The following is a 16460-nucleotide window of genomic DNA, read 5'->3' on the forward strand; positions in this document are numbered from 1 at the left end:
TAGCTCTAAGAGACAGGCACAGGGGAGAGGCTCCCGGGGCCTGGGGCTGAGCTTGTACCTTGAGCAGGGAGTGTCAATTTGATGGGGAGGGGAGAGCTTGGAACCCCTAAAGCTAGCCACGGGACCCCTCACAGGGCCCCTCCTAGATGCAGAGGGTTCCTTCCCTCCTGTTGAAGGATGATGATGTTCATCACGCATAGATGGACACAGACCCAAGAGAGCCTCTGGTTGCCATCTGTGCCTGGCTCAATGGCTTTGTTGGGTAGCTAAGCATAGGGCTGTGTGGACAGGGCTAGACAGTCATGCTTGGTTCTGTCTTTTCCTTGCCAGTATCTGCCTATGAGAACCTCTCAGTTCCCACCAGGAACCAACTTCCTTCCTTTCAGGGGTATCCATGAAAGGATTCGTGATCCATTCTCCAGTGGGAACTTTCTTATTCCCTTCTTTGTATTTCCTGTCTCCCCTTCCCTCCCCTCCCCTCCCCTTCCCTTCCCTTCCCTTCCCTTCCCTTCCCTTCCCTCCCCTTCCCTTCCCTCCCCTTCCCTTCCCTTCCCTCCCCTCCCCTCCTTTCCCCTCCCCTCCCCGTCCCTTCCCTTCCCTTCCCTTCCTTTCCCTTCCCTTCCCTCCCCTTCCCTTCCCTTCCCTTCCCTCCCCTTCCCTTCCCTTCCCTCCCCTTCCCTTCCCTTCCCTTCCCTTCCCTTCCCTTCCCTTCCCTCCCCTTCCCTTCCCCCCCCTTCCCTTCCCTTCCCTTCCCTTCCCTCCCCTCCCCTCCCCTCCTTTCCCCTCCCCTCCCCTTCCCTTCCCTTCCCTTCCCTTCCTTTCCCTTCCCTTCCCTTCCCTCCCCTTCCCTTCCCTCCCCTTCCCTTCCCTTCCCTCCCCTTCCCTTCCCTTCCCTTCCCTCCCCTCCCCTCCCCTCCCCTCCTTTCCCCTCCCCTCCCCTTCCCTTCCCTTCCCTTCCCTTCCTTTCCCTTCCCTTCCCTCCCCTCCCCTTCCCTTTCCCTTTTCCTTCCTGTAGGAATGGTTTTCCTTAGAGTGTTTAGGTTTTTATTCCTGAAGCCTGACACCCCTATTAAACCATTTCCTTTTAGAACTTTGCCCTATGGGTTGCGTCCTTTGTTGGTGTATCTTGCTTTATGCCTTCTTACTGTATCAAAGTGTTGGCCTAGGCCAATTTCCCAGGCTGGAAATACAAGCAGGTGACTTTCAGGCAGACTTATTTCCTTTATACTCAAATAACCTGTTTGGTAAACCAATTTGCACCTGACTTGTTGAAAATATAAGCAGAGGGGAGTTTATTAATTTGCTCATTGTCTAAGCCTGCTGTGATATAACCTGGCATTTGGCCTTGAGCCACATGAGTGAGGAATTATAGAACTTTCAAAGCAGCTAATGCAAGAATTAGATTTAGATGTAAATGCATGTGTATACACATATTCACATATAGATACTTCTATTTTTTATAACAAAAATGGAATCATATTGTAATACTGTTTTATAACCTGCCTTTTTAATCCATTTACCATTTATGAATATCTTATAACACTAAACATATTTACATAATATTATTTTAAATGGCTATAACAAATGTCCAAGCTACTATTGGACATTTAGGTCATTTCCATCTTTTCTATAAATAGTGCTTTGGTTGTTATAAATAGTCTTTATAGCTAATTAATGAACACACTAAAATTGTTTCTTTAGAATAAAAGGCCAGAAGTGAAATTTTTAAATCAGGGGGAGTATATGTGCTTTTGACACCACCCAGGAAGGTGGTGCATTTTATCCTCAACAGTATTTGAAAGTATGTTCACCAGCACTGACAATTACTACTTTTTGAGCATCATCAGTCCCTGAATCTAATTTTGAAAAAATACACTGTATATTGGACGATGGCCTTTTGAAGTCTTGATGAGCAGTACTTACATTTTCCTACCCTTGAGTCCCTGCTACATGAGAACCTTGTCCCCAAAGCAGCTCACTCTGAGATCAGGGTAGGTGGAAAGCCTTGTCCCTGGGAACTGTCTGTGGATTTAGACCCCAATTATGTGAAGGTATCATAGACATAACCATTAATGCCCTATAGTGTGGACGAATGGTTTATCAGGGAACGGCTAACGAGCAGGTAGAAGTAGTGTGTGTGAAATCCGCTGAGTTGTCTTCTTCTGTAGCTCAGACTGGACATGGGAGTCCCGCATGCACCAGTGGGCAACCCCGCAGTAGAATGGGGCTGTACCTACAGTACTCTGCCTGTTTACAGTGTCAAGGGCAGGGAACATCATTGGGCTCTGTTGTTGTGAAAGCTGCCTGGTCAGAGACATGACCTTGTTTGGAAGGTGGATCCTCGGATCCCAGTGGCTGTTGTGTGTTCATCTGTTGAGCACACTTAAACCTGAGGAGCCAGTTGTCTTGTGCTAAAAAGAAAGGGAGGAAGAGCGTCTCCAGGGCCATCCAGACTTGTCTCTCATGCATTCGCTTGGTGCTCCTGCTCTCATGCCTCCGCTGGCCTCTGTTTGATTCCCAGGGGTCTGTGCAGTGAACGGGCTCCTGTACGTGGTTGGAGGGGATGATGGATCCTGTAACTTGGCTTCGGTGGAGCACTACAATCCTGTCACTGACAAGTGGACTCTGCTGCCAACCAACATGAGCACAGGGCGGAGCTACGCAGGTCAGTGTGCTCCACCCCAACCCTCAGCTGCACACAGGGGGCCCAGGTGGGGCAGGGCAGGCAGGGCCTAGGTGAGCTCGCTTAACCTGGGACTGAGTGCCTCCCCCAGGGGTGGTGGGGGATTGTCACCTGTTACCACGCCTTCATTCTGTGCCCACGACAGATACCCATAATTAGCACTCGTTTCCCAAGCAGAGCTGAATGTAGCCCAGAATTCTTAACACAGTGTTCCAGGGGGGCCATTTCCAAGTGATCCGCGTTCTCATAAGAGGTTTTGGAATTTCATTGCCCTTCCTGATTTATTTTGTGCTGGGTGCCTAGGTGGAATAAGATACAGTTCTTGCTTTCCAGAAATTAAATTGGAAAGATAAGACCTGCCTACAAAAACAGGAAATACAAGATGATGTTCAAATAAGTTCTAAATGTAATGTACTATACAGGCTTTAGGACATGACATGCGAGAACTGGCAGAATCAGGGGACACTTTCTGGAGGAGATGGAGGCTGATTAAACTTTGAGGGTGGGTCAGAGAGCTGCCTTTTGGTCAGATAGCTGCCCTTTGCTGGGACTGTATCCTTCCATTTTATAGATAATGAAACTGAGTTTTGGAATGTGTAAGTAATCTGCCCAAGACCACATGGCTAAAAAATGTCAAAGTCAAAATTCAAACCCAGGTCTGAGTCCTAACCCCATGCCCTTTGTGCTAACCTAGCTCAGGATTGGGGGAAAAAGCATTCCAGGCAAGAGGCTGGAAGGAGAAGGGAGGAATGAGGCTGCTGTAGAGGCTTATCCCTGGGGAGGGTGTGTGTGTGATGGTTTTGGTGGGGTGTGGGGGACGGGATCAGAGTCGGTGGGGCTGAGGTCGAGGGTCTTCAGGGAGACAAGCAAACATAGGTATCTGTGATGTAGCTCAGCTCCTTGTATCTGATCTTTCCAGAAACTGGAAGAGTTAGAGCTAATGTTTATTTATTGAGCATGTACAATGTGCCAGGCATCCTCCTAAGTATTTTATGACCATTATCTTGTATCATCTCCACCATGACTCCAATGGTATTCTTATTCCATTTTGCATTAGAAAGGTCATTATTCCATCTTGCTGGATTTCAGTACAAAGCAAGATTATGCCGTGCAGGCTCAAAGGGGTGTGTATTGCATTCTGTCTGCCCAGGGCTTCAATGAATGAACTTATTTTACTTTTTTTTTCTCACTTAGGATTTTTCTCAACTAAATAGAAAATATTTTAGAGGCATTTTGGTCCTAGAGTGATTCTGTTCTCATGGTTAATTATTAAAACCAGCACTGTCATTTTCTCTCCGAAGCTGAAGTGGGAAGTGCAGGGCATTTTCCTGTGTGAGGCAGAGAGGGCAGAGAGCGATCCCTCCTTGGCTGCACATGAGCCTTAATGAGCGGGGAAGGTGCAGGTGTGAGTCCTTAGAATTTCGTGTACGTGCTGAATATTTCATGTCCATTTCTTTACTGTTTGCCCTCTCCAGAAGTAGGTGGGAAGGAGACGAGCAGACATGCAATTTGTGTTCAAACTCATTGACTGAGTGAATCTGTTATCTTAGAATCTATGGAAATGGCCTGAAATGCAAAGATTTAGGGACAAAGTTATCTACTGAAGCAAAAACCTGAGAATTACTTAATGTCTGACATGAAGGAAGTAGCTAAATAAGCTGTAGAATATTTATACAGTGGACATGTTTTTAATATGAGAAGATGTTTGTGACAGACTGTTTGGTTGAGGGAAAGATGATGCAAAATGTATGTACCGCGTGAGCTCGGTTGAGCAGTCCTAGGTCGTGGGGGTTGGAGTCACTCCTGCTTGCAGAAATGGATACTAGAGTTATATCTGAATTTGAGTCCCAGCTCTGCCACTAGCCCTGGGAGTCTGGGCAAGGCAGTCAGTGTGATTGAACCTCTGTTTTCTCATTTGTAAAATGAGAATAAAATCATATAAAGCCTCTTAGGGCTGTTGTGAGAATGAAATGTGATAACACATGGAAAGCACTTAGCACAATGCCTGCCTGGCAGGTAGAAACCACTCAGTCGATGGTTGTGATTATTATTGGAAGAGAGGAAATATTCTAAAAACGGTAATGGTGATTCTCTTTGTATGTAGGGATTAAAGTTCTTTTTCTTGGTGTTCTTCTGTGTTTTTCAAATTTTCCATAATGAGAATATTTTATTTGTATAGTTAGCAGAGAAAGTTTATATGAAAAGCTGTACAGGAGCCTGCCTTTTAAAGACATGCTACCTTGAGAAAGAGGAGCCCCAGGTGCAGGCAAGATGTTCTCAAGGTCAGACAGCACATCTGGGTCTGAGGACTTGTGTTCTCCCCACCTCTAATTTTTTTATATCTGTGCCTTTATCCAGGAATTAATGTGGAATGCATGTCTTAGCAGAAACTCACCATTGGGGTATTCCGGGCTTTCTTTTAGCAATGTTCTCTCAATCTCATCTTCAACCAGAAGATTTGATAGTGGTGCGAATATGTTAAAATAAGGCTCCTAGTTAAACCTTACCTGTAAGTTAGAATTTGGTTCAGCTGCAGGTACCAGAAAAGCTGACAGATACTTGCTTAAATAAGAAATTATCTTATTTGTGTGGATTTGTCCCAGGCAGAGAGAAGTCCAGGGCTGGCCTGGTGGCTCAGGCTGTCATTGAAGGATCAGGTTTCTCCTGTCCTTTCTGTTCTGCCAGCTTTATGAATAGCTGCTGCTGCCCCTTGCACCTTGCGTGAGCTTCTTCCAGTCAGGACAAAGGAGAAAGAAAGTTGCAGCACTGGCAGACTTTACAATTGCATGGGCCAGGATTGGGTCACATAACATCTCCAGCTGCAAGGTAGTCTGGGAAACTGAGCTCATAACTTGCTGGTCTCTATAGCAGAGGACAGCAGGTAGAAGGGATGTTGGATGAATCAGCCTATAGTATCTACTGAGTAGCTTCAGCCCATTACAATTGAGATTTTATGCTCATAAATTAGCTGTTGAGTATGGTTCAACTTGGCTAAAACAGCAATACATACAGACATGTCTAGAATGTTTATCCGAGTATAGAATTCAGCATTGAAGGGGTCTTTCCGTTAGATGACATTGAATATATGAGAATGGAGCCTAAAGAGGTCCATGGACTTGCCTGAAGCCACAATACAGCTTGACTGGTCCAGAGCTAGGGTGGGAATTCAGTTGTTCTTGCTACCATGAAGTCAGTCCATTGTTCTTTCCAGTTCGTTTCAGTGTCTTCTAAAAGGAAACATGTATCACTCCTCACGTCTCTTAAAATGATACAAATTTAGAACTGTGAGATTTCCAGTGTGAGTGCTGAGTGTCCTTAGGCTGAGTGCTGGGGCTGGGAAGGGGAGTCATTACAACGTGAGATGAGTCGGTGTGATGATGTAGGGTGAGAGCACTCGCCTGCGGTGTTGAGGGACTGTGCTCTGTGTTTAAACATCTCGTGGAGACTTGGCTGTTAGAGTGGGAAATAGCCAGCTGCTGGCAGCCTGAGTCCACAGGCCCTTCAGTATTTGGGTATAAATCGTGCCATTTCCCTTCTCTGTGGCTTGGGATATTGTGGGTTCATGAACTCCTTGAGACTCTGAATAAGTTTGAAGAAGCTAAGATGGTAACTCTCTCCCCTTTTAATCTTAGGTGTTGCTGTGATTCACAAGCCCTTGTGACCCCAACTCCCACTGCCAGGAGGTAGAGGAAGGGAGGGCTGCTGCCGGTGACTCAGCACAGCGGGACCATGCTGGCTGGATGTCACTCGCTGCTGGAGTCTGCAGTGGAGCAGGAAGCGCCCTCCTCCAGCTTGGCAGTATCATCCCGGCGGGAAGACAGTGACCCACCTCCTGCTCCCACGAGGTGTTTCGTCCTCTGCCCTGAGCAGTGGATTCCTGACAGCTCCGGCTGCACCTTTGAGCATTTTTTTTGTGTGTTTCTACAGGGACATCAGAGAACCTGGAATGCACGCGTGTGTGTGTGTGTGTGTGCGCGCGCGCACACGCGTGCGAGCAGAACATGGTATTTCACTACATTGGGGGGTGGTGATGGTCTGCTCTGCTTCTATACTACTGATCCGTCCACTATGCTAAAAATCAAATCACAGAAACCTCTCTTCTGGATGTCCCCCTGTGGGAACCTTGAGACTCCTAAAGCTGCTGTCTACTGGAAGTGCAGCTGGACATACTGGGAATGTCCAGAAATGACCAGGCCCATGTACTGGCCTGGACGGCTGGCACTGTCTGCAGAAGAGCGGGGTGTTCTCAGAGCTGCCCTGTGTCCTCTGTGTGCTAGAACTAGGACCGTGGCTTCTAGCGCCTCTGCTGGGTGCTCTTCCTCGGGCTCTCCTCCTGGAACTTCTCATCAGAACCGCTCAGTCCCAGGCTGCTGACCTTTGAGGTCAAGGATTCCAGGTTTGCGAGATTTGTGTCTCTGCAGCTGGGAAAACTAGCTCTTCAGAGAAGCACTGACTAACACACTGGAGAAAAAAATACATGAAAAACAAACGAACAAGAAAACAAAGTGGTAAGGCTTCAGTCCTTGCCCATAGTGGTCCCAGAGAGGATCCTACTTCTGGGTTTTCCCGGGATAGGACAGTCCCTGTTTATGCTTATTAATAAGGTTTAATTATTCAGAGCATCCTGTTTTACTCTCAAAAGTGTTCTGGCTTGGAAGCTAAGTAGAAGGTCACCCTACCTCCAAACCCAGATAGGTTTGTCTCTGCACTGGATGGGGTCACGTGTGATTTCCATGGACATGGATGACTTCAAAGGAGTGTATGCTTGGCACTCTGGGCCTGGCCATCGGCAGTCTGTGACAAAGATCCAGTCTGTCTCACATCCTTGTCTTCCTTTCCTTGTGTCCTCCCCCTTTCCAGGCCTGTACCCTCTCTCCAATCCTCAGAACATCTCCCTCCTTGCTTCCCCCGTGAGGGAAGACATGGTGGTAGGCCCTAAATGTGTGAGCCTTGCATTTTGAGTACTTGCATTTTGAGAGAGGAGCTTGATGAAAGCTTTGCTAATTCACAGGTAAAAGTGCTTAATGAGAGAACTTTAGGCATCTGGAGTGGGGTATTTGAGGGCGCAGGGAGTCATTTGCATTTAAAAAAAGAACCTTAAAGCTGTACTGTTCCTGAACTAGCAAGTTGCTTATATTGGAACTTCCAGCATAAGGAGGGGAGGTCTTATGTCTGGAGAAGAGTCTCACAACTTGGTGGCCAGGATTTACCCTCCCTGATGTCAAGGCCCACCTTTAGGGAGCCAAGGGGCTTTATGAACTCTGATGTTGGACTTCTCATACAACTGGGTGACTTCCAAGCAGATTTTGCAGAAGACTGTCATTCTCCCTACTTCACCCTGAAGTTAGAAACCCAGGACCCTCCCCAACGAGTTGGCCACTTTGTGTATTTACTGTGTATTTATTGTGCACAAACTATTCAACTCTCCTGAAGGGGAAACATCTCCTGATGTTGAGCAGATGTTATTTCAGCGAGACATTTGGAGAACACCAAGGCACCCAGAATTTTTAGTAGCCTTGGGGAAGAGGCTGAAATATCCATCTTTGGTGGACCTGGAAGAACAGCTCCAAAGGCATCAAGACATGCTGTTAGCTGAGCGTTCCGCTCTTGCCTGTCATGGAGGTGACTCTGGTTTCAGAGCTCTGCCTGGCTCTGGATCAGAAGCTGATGGAATGAGCTTTCTGTTCCAAATGTTCTTCCTCCCTCTCTGAGGAAGGTTTGGGACTTGGTTTCGGGATGTGTGTGTGTGTGTGCGTGCGCGTGTGTGTGTGTGTGTGTTGGGGATGAGGTTGGGGGTTAGGGTCTGATGTGTGCCGTCACATAGCTCCTGATTTCAGATGAAAGATGAAGTCCCCCTTCCCTCCCCCAACACCTAGAAGCTGAACTTTCATGCTTATCATGCTTATGTAGGGGAGGCTATTGTTCGTGTGTCGTTTTCCCAGAAAGGGTTCCCTTCCTGAGAGCTAGCCAGCTGTGTTTTCTGCTTTCAGATTTTTGCTATTGGCCCCACCTCACGTCTCCCTTCCCAGGAAGCGCTGCCCTTGCGGTAGTGCTGCTGAGGCCATGTTCATTTCAACCTCATGCATCCTTTCTCACGGGGACTAGAACACTGGTACGTCATCACCAAAAAGCCAGTCTGCTCTAGCTGCCCACAGATGCCATCCAAAACCAGCTGTCCCTTTATCACCAGGTACGATTTTCTTTCCAGAGTGGGCACAATAGACTTATTTTCAAGTCTGCGCTGGTCATGTGATAGGTGAACTCCTCTGTACCCCCAATTCTGGTGGCCACAACTGCTTGTGAATGCAGCTTTGCCCACGGTGTTTCTGAAGTCTGATCACAGTGATGAAATGGAATTGCAGCCCAAGGTTAGAAGCAGCTTAGACGCCACTTGGATACTGATTTGGACAACAGAGAAGTCAAACTCTGAATTCCAAAGTTCTTTCTCATAAGTACCCAATGGCATCTCTCCATCTAAAAAGTTGCAGTATTATGCAAATGAAAGTGACCTCATTTTCTGCTATGCAATAAGAATACTTAATTCTATTTCATGACAGACCAGTTGCAATATCCCCTAAGATGCTTTTTTGAGCTGTCTTACTTTGATATGTTATGTAATGTTTATATATTCCTGAGCCAGATCCTTTCAAAGATTGCCTTTTTATAAAACTGAAGCCGTAGCTTTCAGGCTAAAATTTTAATGTAGATTTTTTATAAAATAATTTTTCATGATATTTGAATTGCTTTTTATTGTCCACGATAATGAAATGTTATGTTCTGTGCGCCATTCACTGTCAAATATTGTTCATGCCTGTAGCTATCTTCCCTTTGTTTTTCACCCTCCCCAAACTGATTTTTCAGTAGCTCCAGGTTGACTTGGAAGCTTCTTTCTTAACACCACGTTCAAGGGAGATTGCTGAAAAACACAATCACATCTATGTTGCCTGTCTGCTTTTTTTGGAGTCTGTTTTTAGCAGAGGTGAGGCAGGGGTGAGTCTGTTTGGCCCATCTCCTGGCATCTCTTGCAGCCTGGCTCAGAGCCTGGCCCGCTCTGGCATGGAGAAGCCCAGGGAAAGGCCTACCCTTCAGCACATACTCCCAGGAGTTTCCCAGGTCTCGCTGACTAGTCTTCATTCTTTTCTGTCTCCTTGTTCTTTGGAGCTTCAGGCTTAAGGCTTTTGCTGCTGGATGATGTCTCTTTTGGAAGCATCTCATCAATGAACTTTGAAAGAGGGGTCACTCCTCATGATCCCCACTAAGAATATGATCAGCTTGTGCTTTGCAGATGTCCATATTACACTTACCGCTTACTTGTTTCTTGAGCTGTGTCTACACTCCAGGCTCTATTTTGTGTATTTGTATGTGTGTATGTGTGTGTTGCCAATTAGTCTCATTTAAAAAAATCTTTATTTTTATTATTACTGGGATAGGTGCCATTTGAATTGCCTCCACGCTCCCCATTTGTACCTCGACAGACTAAATTGGGAAGTTGAACAAACTCATAATCCAGTTAGCTGGAGGTTTTCTGTTTGCCCAGAGAAGCGAGGAGGTTGGAATGTATTTTTTTTTTAAGTGTTTGCACTATTTAGAGTCCTGAGCCCCTCGTGTTCAGCTATGCTGTGTATCTACTGACCAAGCAGGAGAGCTGGCAGCACTTCGGATGTTTGGGAGTGTCAGAGGCCTCTTCCATAGCGGATGGTCACAACCTCAGAGCCCCTGTACAGCCACTGTCGTGGGGCTCAGTGACTTGTAGATACAGCATGTGCCAAGGCAGTAATGCATGGGATGGTGGCATTTGGAGCAGCAGAATGCCCTAGTGCTGTGTTCTTGCCTTTGGTTATGAGATTTCACATTATTTCCCCCCATTTTCAGTGGCAATAAGGACCCTTGTTAGACTTCTTATTTAATTTGTATATGATGTATAAAACACTTTCTTTAAAAGAAAATTCAAGACACTGAATGTGTATGTCTGTGTGGGTGCCGTGTCCGTGTGGTTGTCCATAGGCAGGCTGACTTGATCCCTGACACCCTGTACACCACACTGCGTAAGTCAGGTCCTTGATATGGTGTTCTCTGCTTGGATGGTAGGGACCACAGAGCTTGTAAAAGAACACTTGTCACATGCTCCATCAGTTACAGTGCTAGATGAAGAAACAGTTCCTCACATGTATTCTTTTAATAGGAATCGTGTTCCAGTTTCCCATACTTTATGTTCCTTTAATTTTAATAAAAGCTAAACTGTGTGAGAACCTTTCTCAGTATTTCATTTCTGTTGTCCAGTCTGTTTACTTTGTCTCAGACGTGAAAAGGACAGACTTATTCCTGCATGTCTTCAGATGAAAAAAACTTTCTCTTCAAGATCTACTGGACGAGGTCTGGGTTCCTTTGGTCTCTATTGTCTGGCACAGTGCCAGACCCACAAAAATCTTTAATGAGGCCCAGAGAGGCCAGTCCCTCCAGTGGGTGTTTGGTCATGTGGACAACTACCCAGTGATATCATGAGTTGGGTGAGGTGGTCCCAGGCACAGGAGGAGGAGGTAGAGATTTGGCTATAAATAAACATCGGTTTTTAAGAGTTTGTTACAGGAGGAGGAGGTAGAGATTTGGCTATAAATAAACATCGGTTTTTAAGAGTTTGTTACAAGACCTAGAGATTTTATAGGTCTTGAATCATTTTATATGTTTGAATCATTAAAAATGCAAATATTAATTATATTTTATTAAACATATACAGCTATTTATTAAATATATTGACATAAAATATCAACACATATGAAATTATAATAATAGCTGACATTTATTGTTTACTATGTGCCAGCACTTGTCTAACTGCTTTATTTACATCAATACATTTAATCCTTATTACGGTCTTCTGAGTTACTATTATTATTATCTTCATTTTACAGATGAAGATGTGAGATGCAGAGAGGTTAAACCACTTGCCTATGGTAGCAGTGCTGCAGGATATTGGTCACACTCCCGAGTCTGTGTCCTTAGTCTTCTCGCTCCAGCCGTGATGAGGTGACGAGGGGAGGAGGGCGTGCTGAGAAGCACCAAGGGGAGGGAGACCCCCAGTAAAACTTGGCTCGAGAAAGATACTGAAGCCCAAGGTTTCAAGCCAGTTGGACCAACAATGTCCCCATCTTATACTAATGGCAAATAATCACATTTGTTACTGGGGTGACTGTAGCGGTAACCACTATTCATGGCATCCACACTGGAACAGAGGAGGCCCAGAGAGGTTAATCCGTGCGTCTGAGGATGTGTTGTAAGTGAGCAGTGGAGCAGACCCAGATGGAAACTACTAGCTCTTTTGGCCCACAATTGAGTTTGAGAATCAGCCTGAGAAGAGGGCTTGGGATGACTTGTTTCCATCATCACAGTGGCTAGCGTTTACTGTGCATTTACTGTGCACCAGGCCCTGTGTTTTAATGCCCATGGCACCTCATAGAGGCAGGTGGTGCCCAGTTCACAGGATTGCAGAGCCTAATTAACTGGCAAAAGGTCACACAGGACCTTGAGAAGCAATTCAGTCCCCGTCCTCCTGCTGAGGCTGCTTGCTGAACTGTGGCACCCCCAATCCTAGAGGGTTGTACCTTATGGGTGTGTTCTAGAGTGAGGAAGTCGCCAGTGTCTGGCCCTCCAGGGAAGGCAGTGAGGCAGAGCCCAGCACCAGGCTGGAGACCCTCTCTGCCGCCAACCTGCCGTGGGCCCACCCACTAGGGGCCTTGTCACCCCTGCTGAGAGGGCCCTGGGGTGGGACACACCTTTCCCTCCCCTTGACTCTTTGGCCTGGTTTCCCCTTACCTGACCCAGAAGTTCCAGAGTGAAATCATATTTGATAGTTTTTCTATCAGCTTCTTATTCTACAGTTCACCAATAGGGCCTTCTGATTTTAATATGAAATCTGTTGTTTCTGTCTGTCTCATACAAGATTTTCACCGAGTGGTCTGCATCCCCCCCGGCCATCGCTTTCTACCCAGGCAGCTGTCCCTATAATGCTCTATATCAGGGTCCATGGGGAGGGGCACCTGGCTGGGACTCTCGACATAGTCCAGTCCAGCCTCTGTGTTTGCAGAAGTGGAGACTGGGGCTTGGAGCTGTAGACAGGCCTGAGCACCTGTGGCAGAGCTGGGTCCCCCAGGAGTCTAGGGGAGGCTCCAGGGCCTGTGCCTGCCTGCTTGCACCTGAGGTTGTTCTGGGACTGAGGAAAGGGAGTGACTGCAGGCTTGAGGGCCGCCACCCTTTCTGGGATGGACAGAGGAGAGGTGGTCCCGTGGCGGTGGGCCTGATCTTTCTGAGACTCCTGTCCTGCGGTCACTCCAGCTTTGAGGGCTGCTCCAAACTCCCAGGTGGCTGGAGGCCCCGCCTCCTCCTCAGGTGTCTGAGTCCTCCCCTGGCCTCAGGTGGGAGGAGGCCTTGCTCGAGGCTGTGTGGCCTGCAGGGGACCCGTCCCCCTCTTTGGGACTCAGTTCCTCACCTGTACACAGAGGGCTGTTGTGTCCTCAGGAGCATTTACTCTACTTGTAAGGTCTTGTTCTTGCTCCCACCTGACTGGGGAGGAGATGAGGCTCAGAGAGGCCAAGCAGCAGTGGGAACTAGGATCTGAATCCACATCTTTTTGGAAGTGGTTTTGGACGACTATGCTGCACATGCTTTTAAGCTCTTGGGCCACTGGGCCCTGCCAATAAACTCACGTGATCAAGAAAGTTTGACGAATCCTCTAACTGTGAGTTTCATAAGGACTGGAAAAGTTGTCTTTAGACCTCTTTCCTTCCCTGTGTTTTCCTTCCCTTCCCATTCTCAGTTCCCAGATGCCTCTGAAAGAGACCCCCTCCCCCATCTTTTCCAGTGTGGAGGATCTTTTATTCTCCCTTCACAGTATGTTCAACAAACAGTTATTTATTCAATAGAAATACATTCAGCATCTACGCTGCACATTGTGGTGGGTACTTGAGATGCAACTGCCAACAAAGCAGATGGTCCCTGTGGACCTGGAGGTTGGAGTTCCATAAGGGACACAGTTGGTAAACAGCAGGTACAGTTGGTGTGCTAGTAGGGGGGGAGGTGTGGGGAGGACAGAGAAACACATGCACCCAGAGAGAGAGGGACAAGCTCACAGAGACCTGGGGAAAGAGTGAGAGATTCACACAAAGCGAGAGAGAGAGAGACCAAGAGAGAGAAACAGAGACAGAAACAGAGGGAGACAGAAACACAATGAGCAAGACACATACAGACACACACACAGCCAGTCGAGGTGCCACGCAGAAATACACAGGCAGAGACCCAGAGCAAGCCAGACAGAGCCAGCATCATTTCTTAAAGTAGCAGGAAACAGGTGAGCCTAGAGCTTCAGATCAGAAGCTCCTGTGAGTCTAGAGACACAGGTTCAAATGTGACCTTGGTCAAGTGGTCTTGTGGTTTTGAGCTGGTCTCTGCCTCTCAGCAGCAGTGTTCTCAGCTGTAAAATACGGATGATAACACCAGTTTTGTGAGCTTATGCAGAAGCTTACGCAAGAAGATCCTGAAACATAGAAGGCAGCCACTTGAGGCCCCAGGGAGGCTGGGCCTGGCAAACAGCCCCTGGAGCTCAATCTCTGCAGTGACAGCACAGAGAGCATCCTGATGCATGTGGCCATGGCACCAGGAGTGTGAGTGGGGGTTACAGACACGAGCAGGGAGGCTGGGTCTCTGCCCAGGCTCTTGTCTGGGCTGGGGGTGCACCCAGGGCTTAATTTCTGAAGGAGGTCCCTAAGGGAAGCAATGCAGACAGGGCCCCCTTTCACCCAGCAGCCACGTGGCTTCTTTCTATTTGGAACAACTGTGTTTCAATCCCTTTTGTTTTCTTCTTTCCTCTGGGTGGTGATGAGGGCTTGTCTCATGAGTTTATTACTTCCTGCTCAAGGAATAGAGCATCTCCCTGGATCTGATTGCATAGACTGCAGAGAATGTGGGATTTAGTAGGCACTTGTGTAAATCTTTATTACTAAGGAGTTTCAAACATGGTCTCATTTGATTCTCAAAAAAAAAGCCCAATGAGGTAGCCAACGCCACTGTTATTTTGTGCAGCATGTCTCTACCTATTATACACAATGGTCACTTCCTCAATGCAGCGGGTGGGGCACTCGAAACACTGCAAGGTGTCTGCACATAGTGGGTGATTTAATAGTGGTAGCAATTATTACTCTCATTGTTCCCTTTATACAGATGGGGAAACTGAGGCTAGAAATGGATGAAGCACTCACTCAAATTCCTAGTCAGTAAGAGCTTGAACTTTATCACCCAAGATTGTGTTTGTCTCCATGTGACAACAAAATACAATAGTGGCTTTAACCAAAGAGTGGGTTTTTTTGTTTGTTTGTTTTTTGCCCAGATAACCACAAGTCTAGAGGTAGGCATTCCAGGGCTGGCATAGGAAGTTCTGTGGTGTCATTGGGATCCCAGGCACTTCTGTCTTTCTGCTCTTCCATCCTTAGCATGTTGCAAGATAGAGGCTCCATAGCTGTTCTCACATCTGCAAAAGGCATGAGAAAGAGGGAGGGGGAGGTAGAAGGAGTGGTACCTGTAATAGGAAAGTAAAACCTTTCCAGAAACTCCTAATAGAATTCCTTGCAGTGCTGCCAGTTGCAAGAGAGTCAGGGGAGGTGAATGCTTTTAACTGGGCACATTGCTGCTCCGAACAAACTCAGAGTTCTGCCTGGGAAAAAGAAGGGGAGAATGGACATTGGTAGTTAATTAATAATGCTGGCCACAATAAAAGCTCCTATTAGCCTCCCGACTCCAGGTGCCATGCGGCTCCCTCACCAGTGGTCAGCCTTCTTGGATCCAAAGTCCACATCCTTTTGGTCCATAGTCTAGCATCTGCCTCTGCAGTTATTTTGAGTGGATACTGACCATATGCAGGGCCCTTGTCAGTGAGGGATAATGATGCTCCCTGTGTGTGTGGCATCTGCAGAAGGGGTGCAGAGTAGGGGCTCTGGGACACGGGTGGGTGGGGAAGGCTTCCTCTCCAGCCTCACTCAGCCATCTTCCTTGCTGTGTTGGCATCAAGGGCAGATGTCCCTCTTGCAGTATGAATGAGACATTCTAAGCAATGGAGACCTTTAGGAGCCTGTCGCTGAGGCTGTGGGGACAGCTCATTTATCAGTCATGGATGCTTTCCTGAAGCTCTGATTGAGGAGGCCTATCAGCTGCAAGACCTATGACCTTATCTCAAGAATGACCCATGTGTGCAGCACCATAAGTCTTTCTGAGCTGCAGACTAGGAGGTGGAGGTGGGTAAGATTTGATGTTGGCTTTTTGGAGGCATTTCCCCAACTCCCTTGTCATCCCATCCTCCAGGACATCCTCACATTTAATGGTGGTCCATCGAGTGGTGTCTGAGCTATGCTGAGCTGAAGGAGGTCAAGGAGATGATGTGCATGGTCTGGCTGCCAAGGGGCTGTCCTAAGTCTGTTCTTGCCAAGTGAGGCTCTTGCTCCAGGCCTGGCCAGGTGTGGGAGGGTGTCATGTCTGAGCTGGAGCGGGCTGGGCCTCCTGTGAACCTGTTGAGGAGGGTGTGTGCAGCGTGGAGAGGGCCACAGAAGAACTGGATGATCTAGTCACAAAGCAGAGTTTGACAATGTAGCATAATGGTTAAGAGCTAAGGCTCTGAGTTGGACAGCGTGGGTTTAAGCCCATGTCCACCAATTGCTAGCCGGGGGACCCTGGTAGTAAAACCAGGCCCTCTGAGGACGAGGACAAGGACAGAAAGGTCAGTACAGGCATTGCACCCCAG

The 16460-nt window shown here is 47.4% G+C and overlaps 1 protein-coding gene across 3 annotated transcripts in view; it reads left to right on the forward strand.

The window, feature by feature from the left end:
- KLHL3 (kelch like family member 3) overlaps positions 1–10921 on the forward strand; it is a 129955-nt gene extending 119034 nt beyond the window's left edge. For all 3 annotated transcript variants that reach the window (XM_057734252.1, XM_057734260.1, XM_057734279.1), the window contains 2 exons: positions 2522–2665; positions 6316–10921. In XM_057734252.1, the coding sequence (XP_057590235.1) occupies positions 2522–2665; positions 6316–6344 (173 nt within the window). In that variant the 3' untranslated portion in view covers positions 6345–10921. The remainder of the gene's footprint in view (positions 1–2521; positions 2666–6315) is intronic.
- The last annotated feature ends 5539 nt before the right edge of the window (positions 10922–16460 follow it).

Source organism: Hippopotamus amphibius, chromosome 1, assembly GCF_030028045.1.
Source record: "Hippopotamus amphibius kiboko isolate mHipAmp2 chromosome 1, mHipAmp2.hap2, whole genome shotgun sequence".
Lineage (NCBI taxonomy): Eukaryota > Metazoa > Chordata > Mammalia > Artiodactyla > Hippopotamidae > Hippopotamus > Hippopotamus amphibius.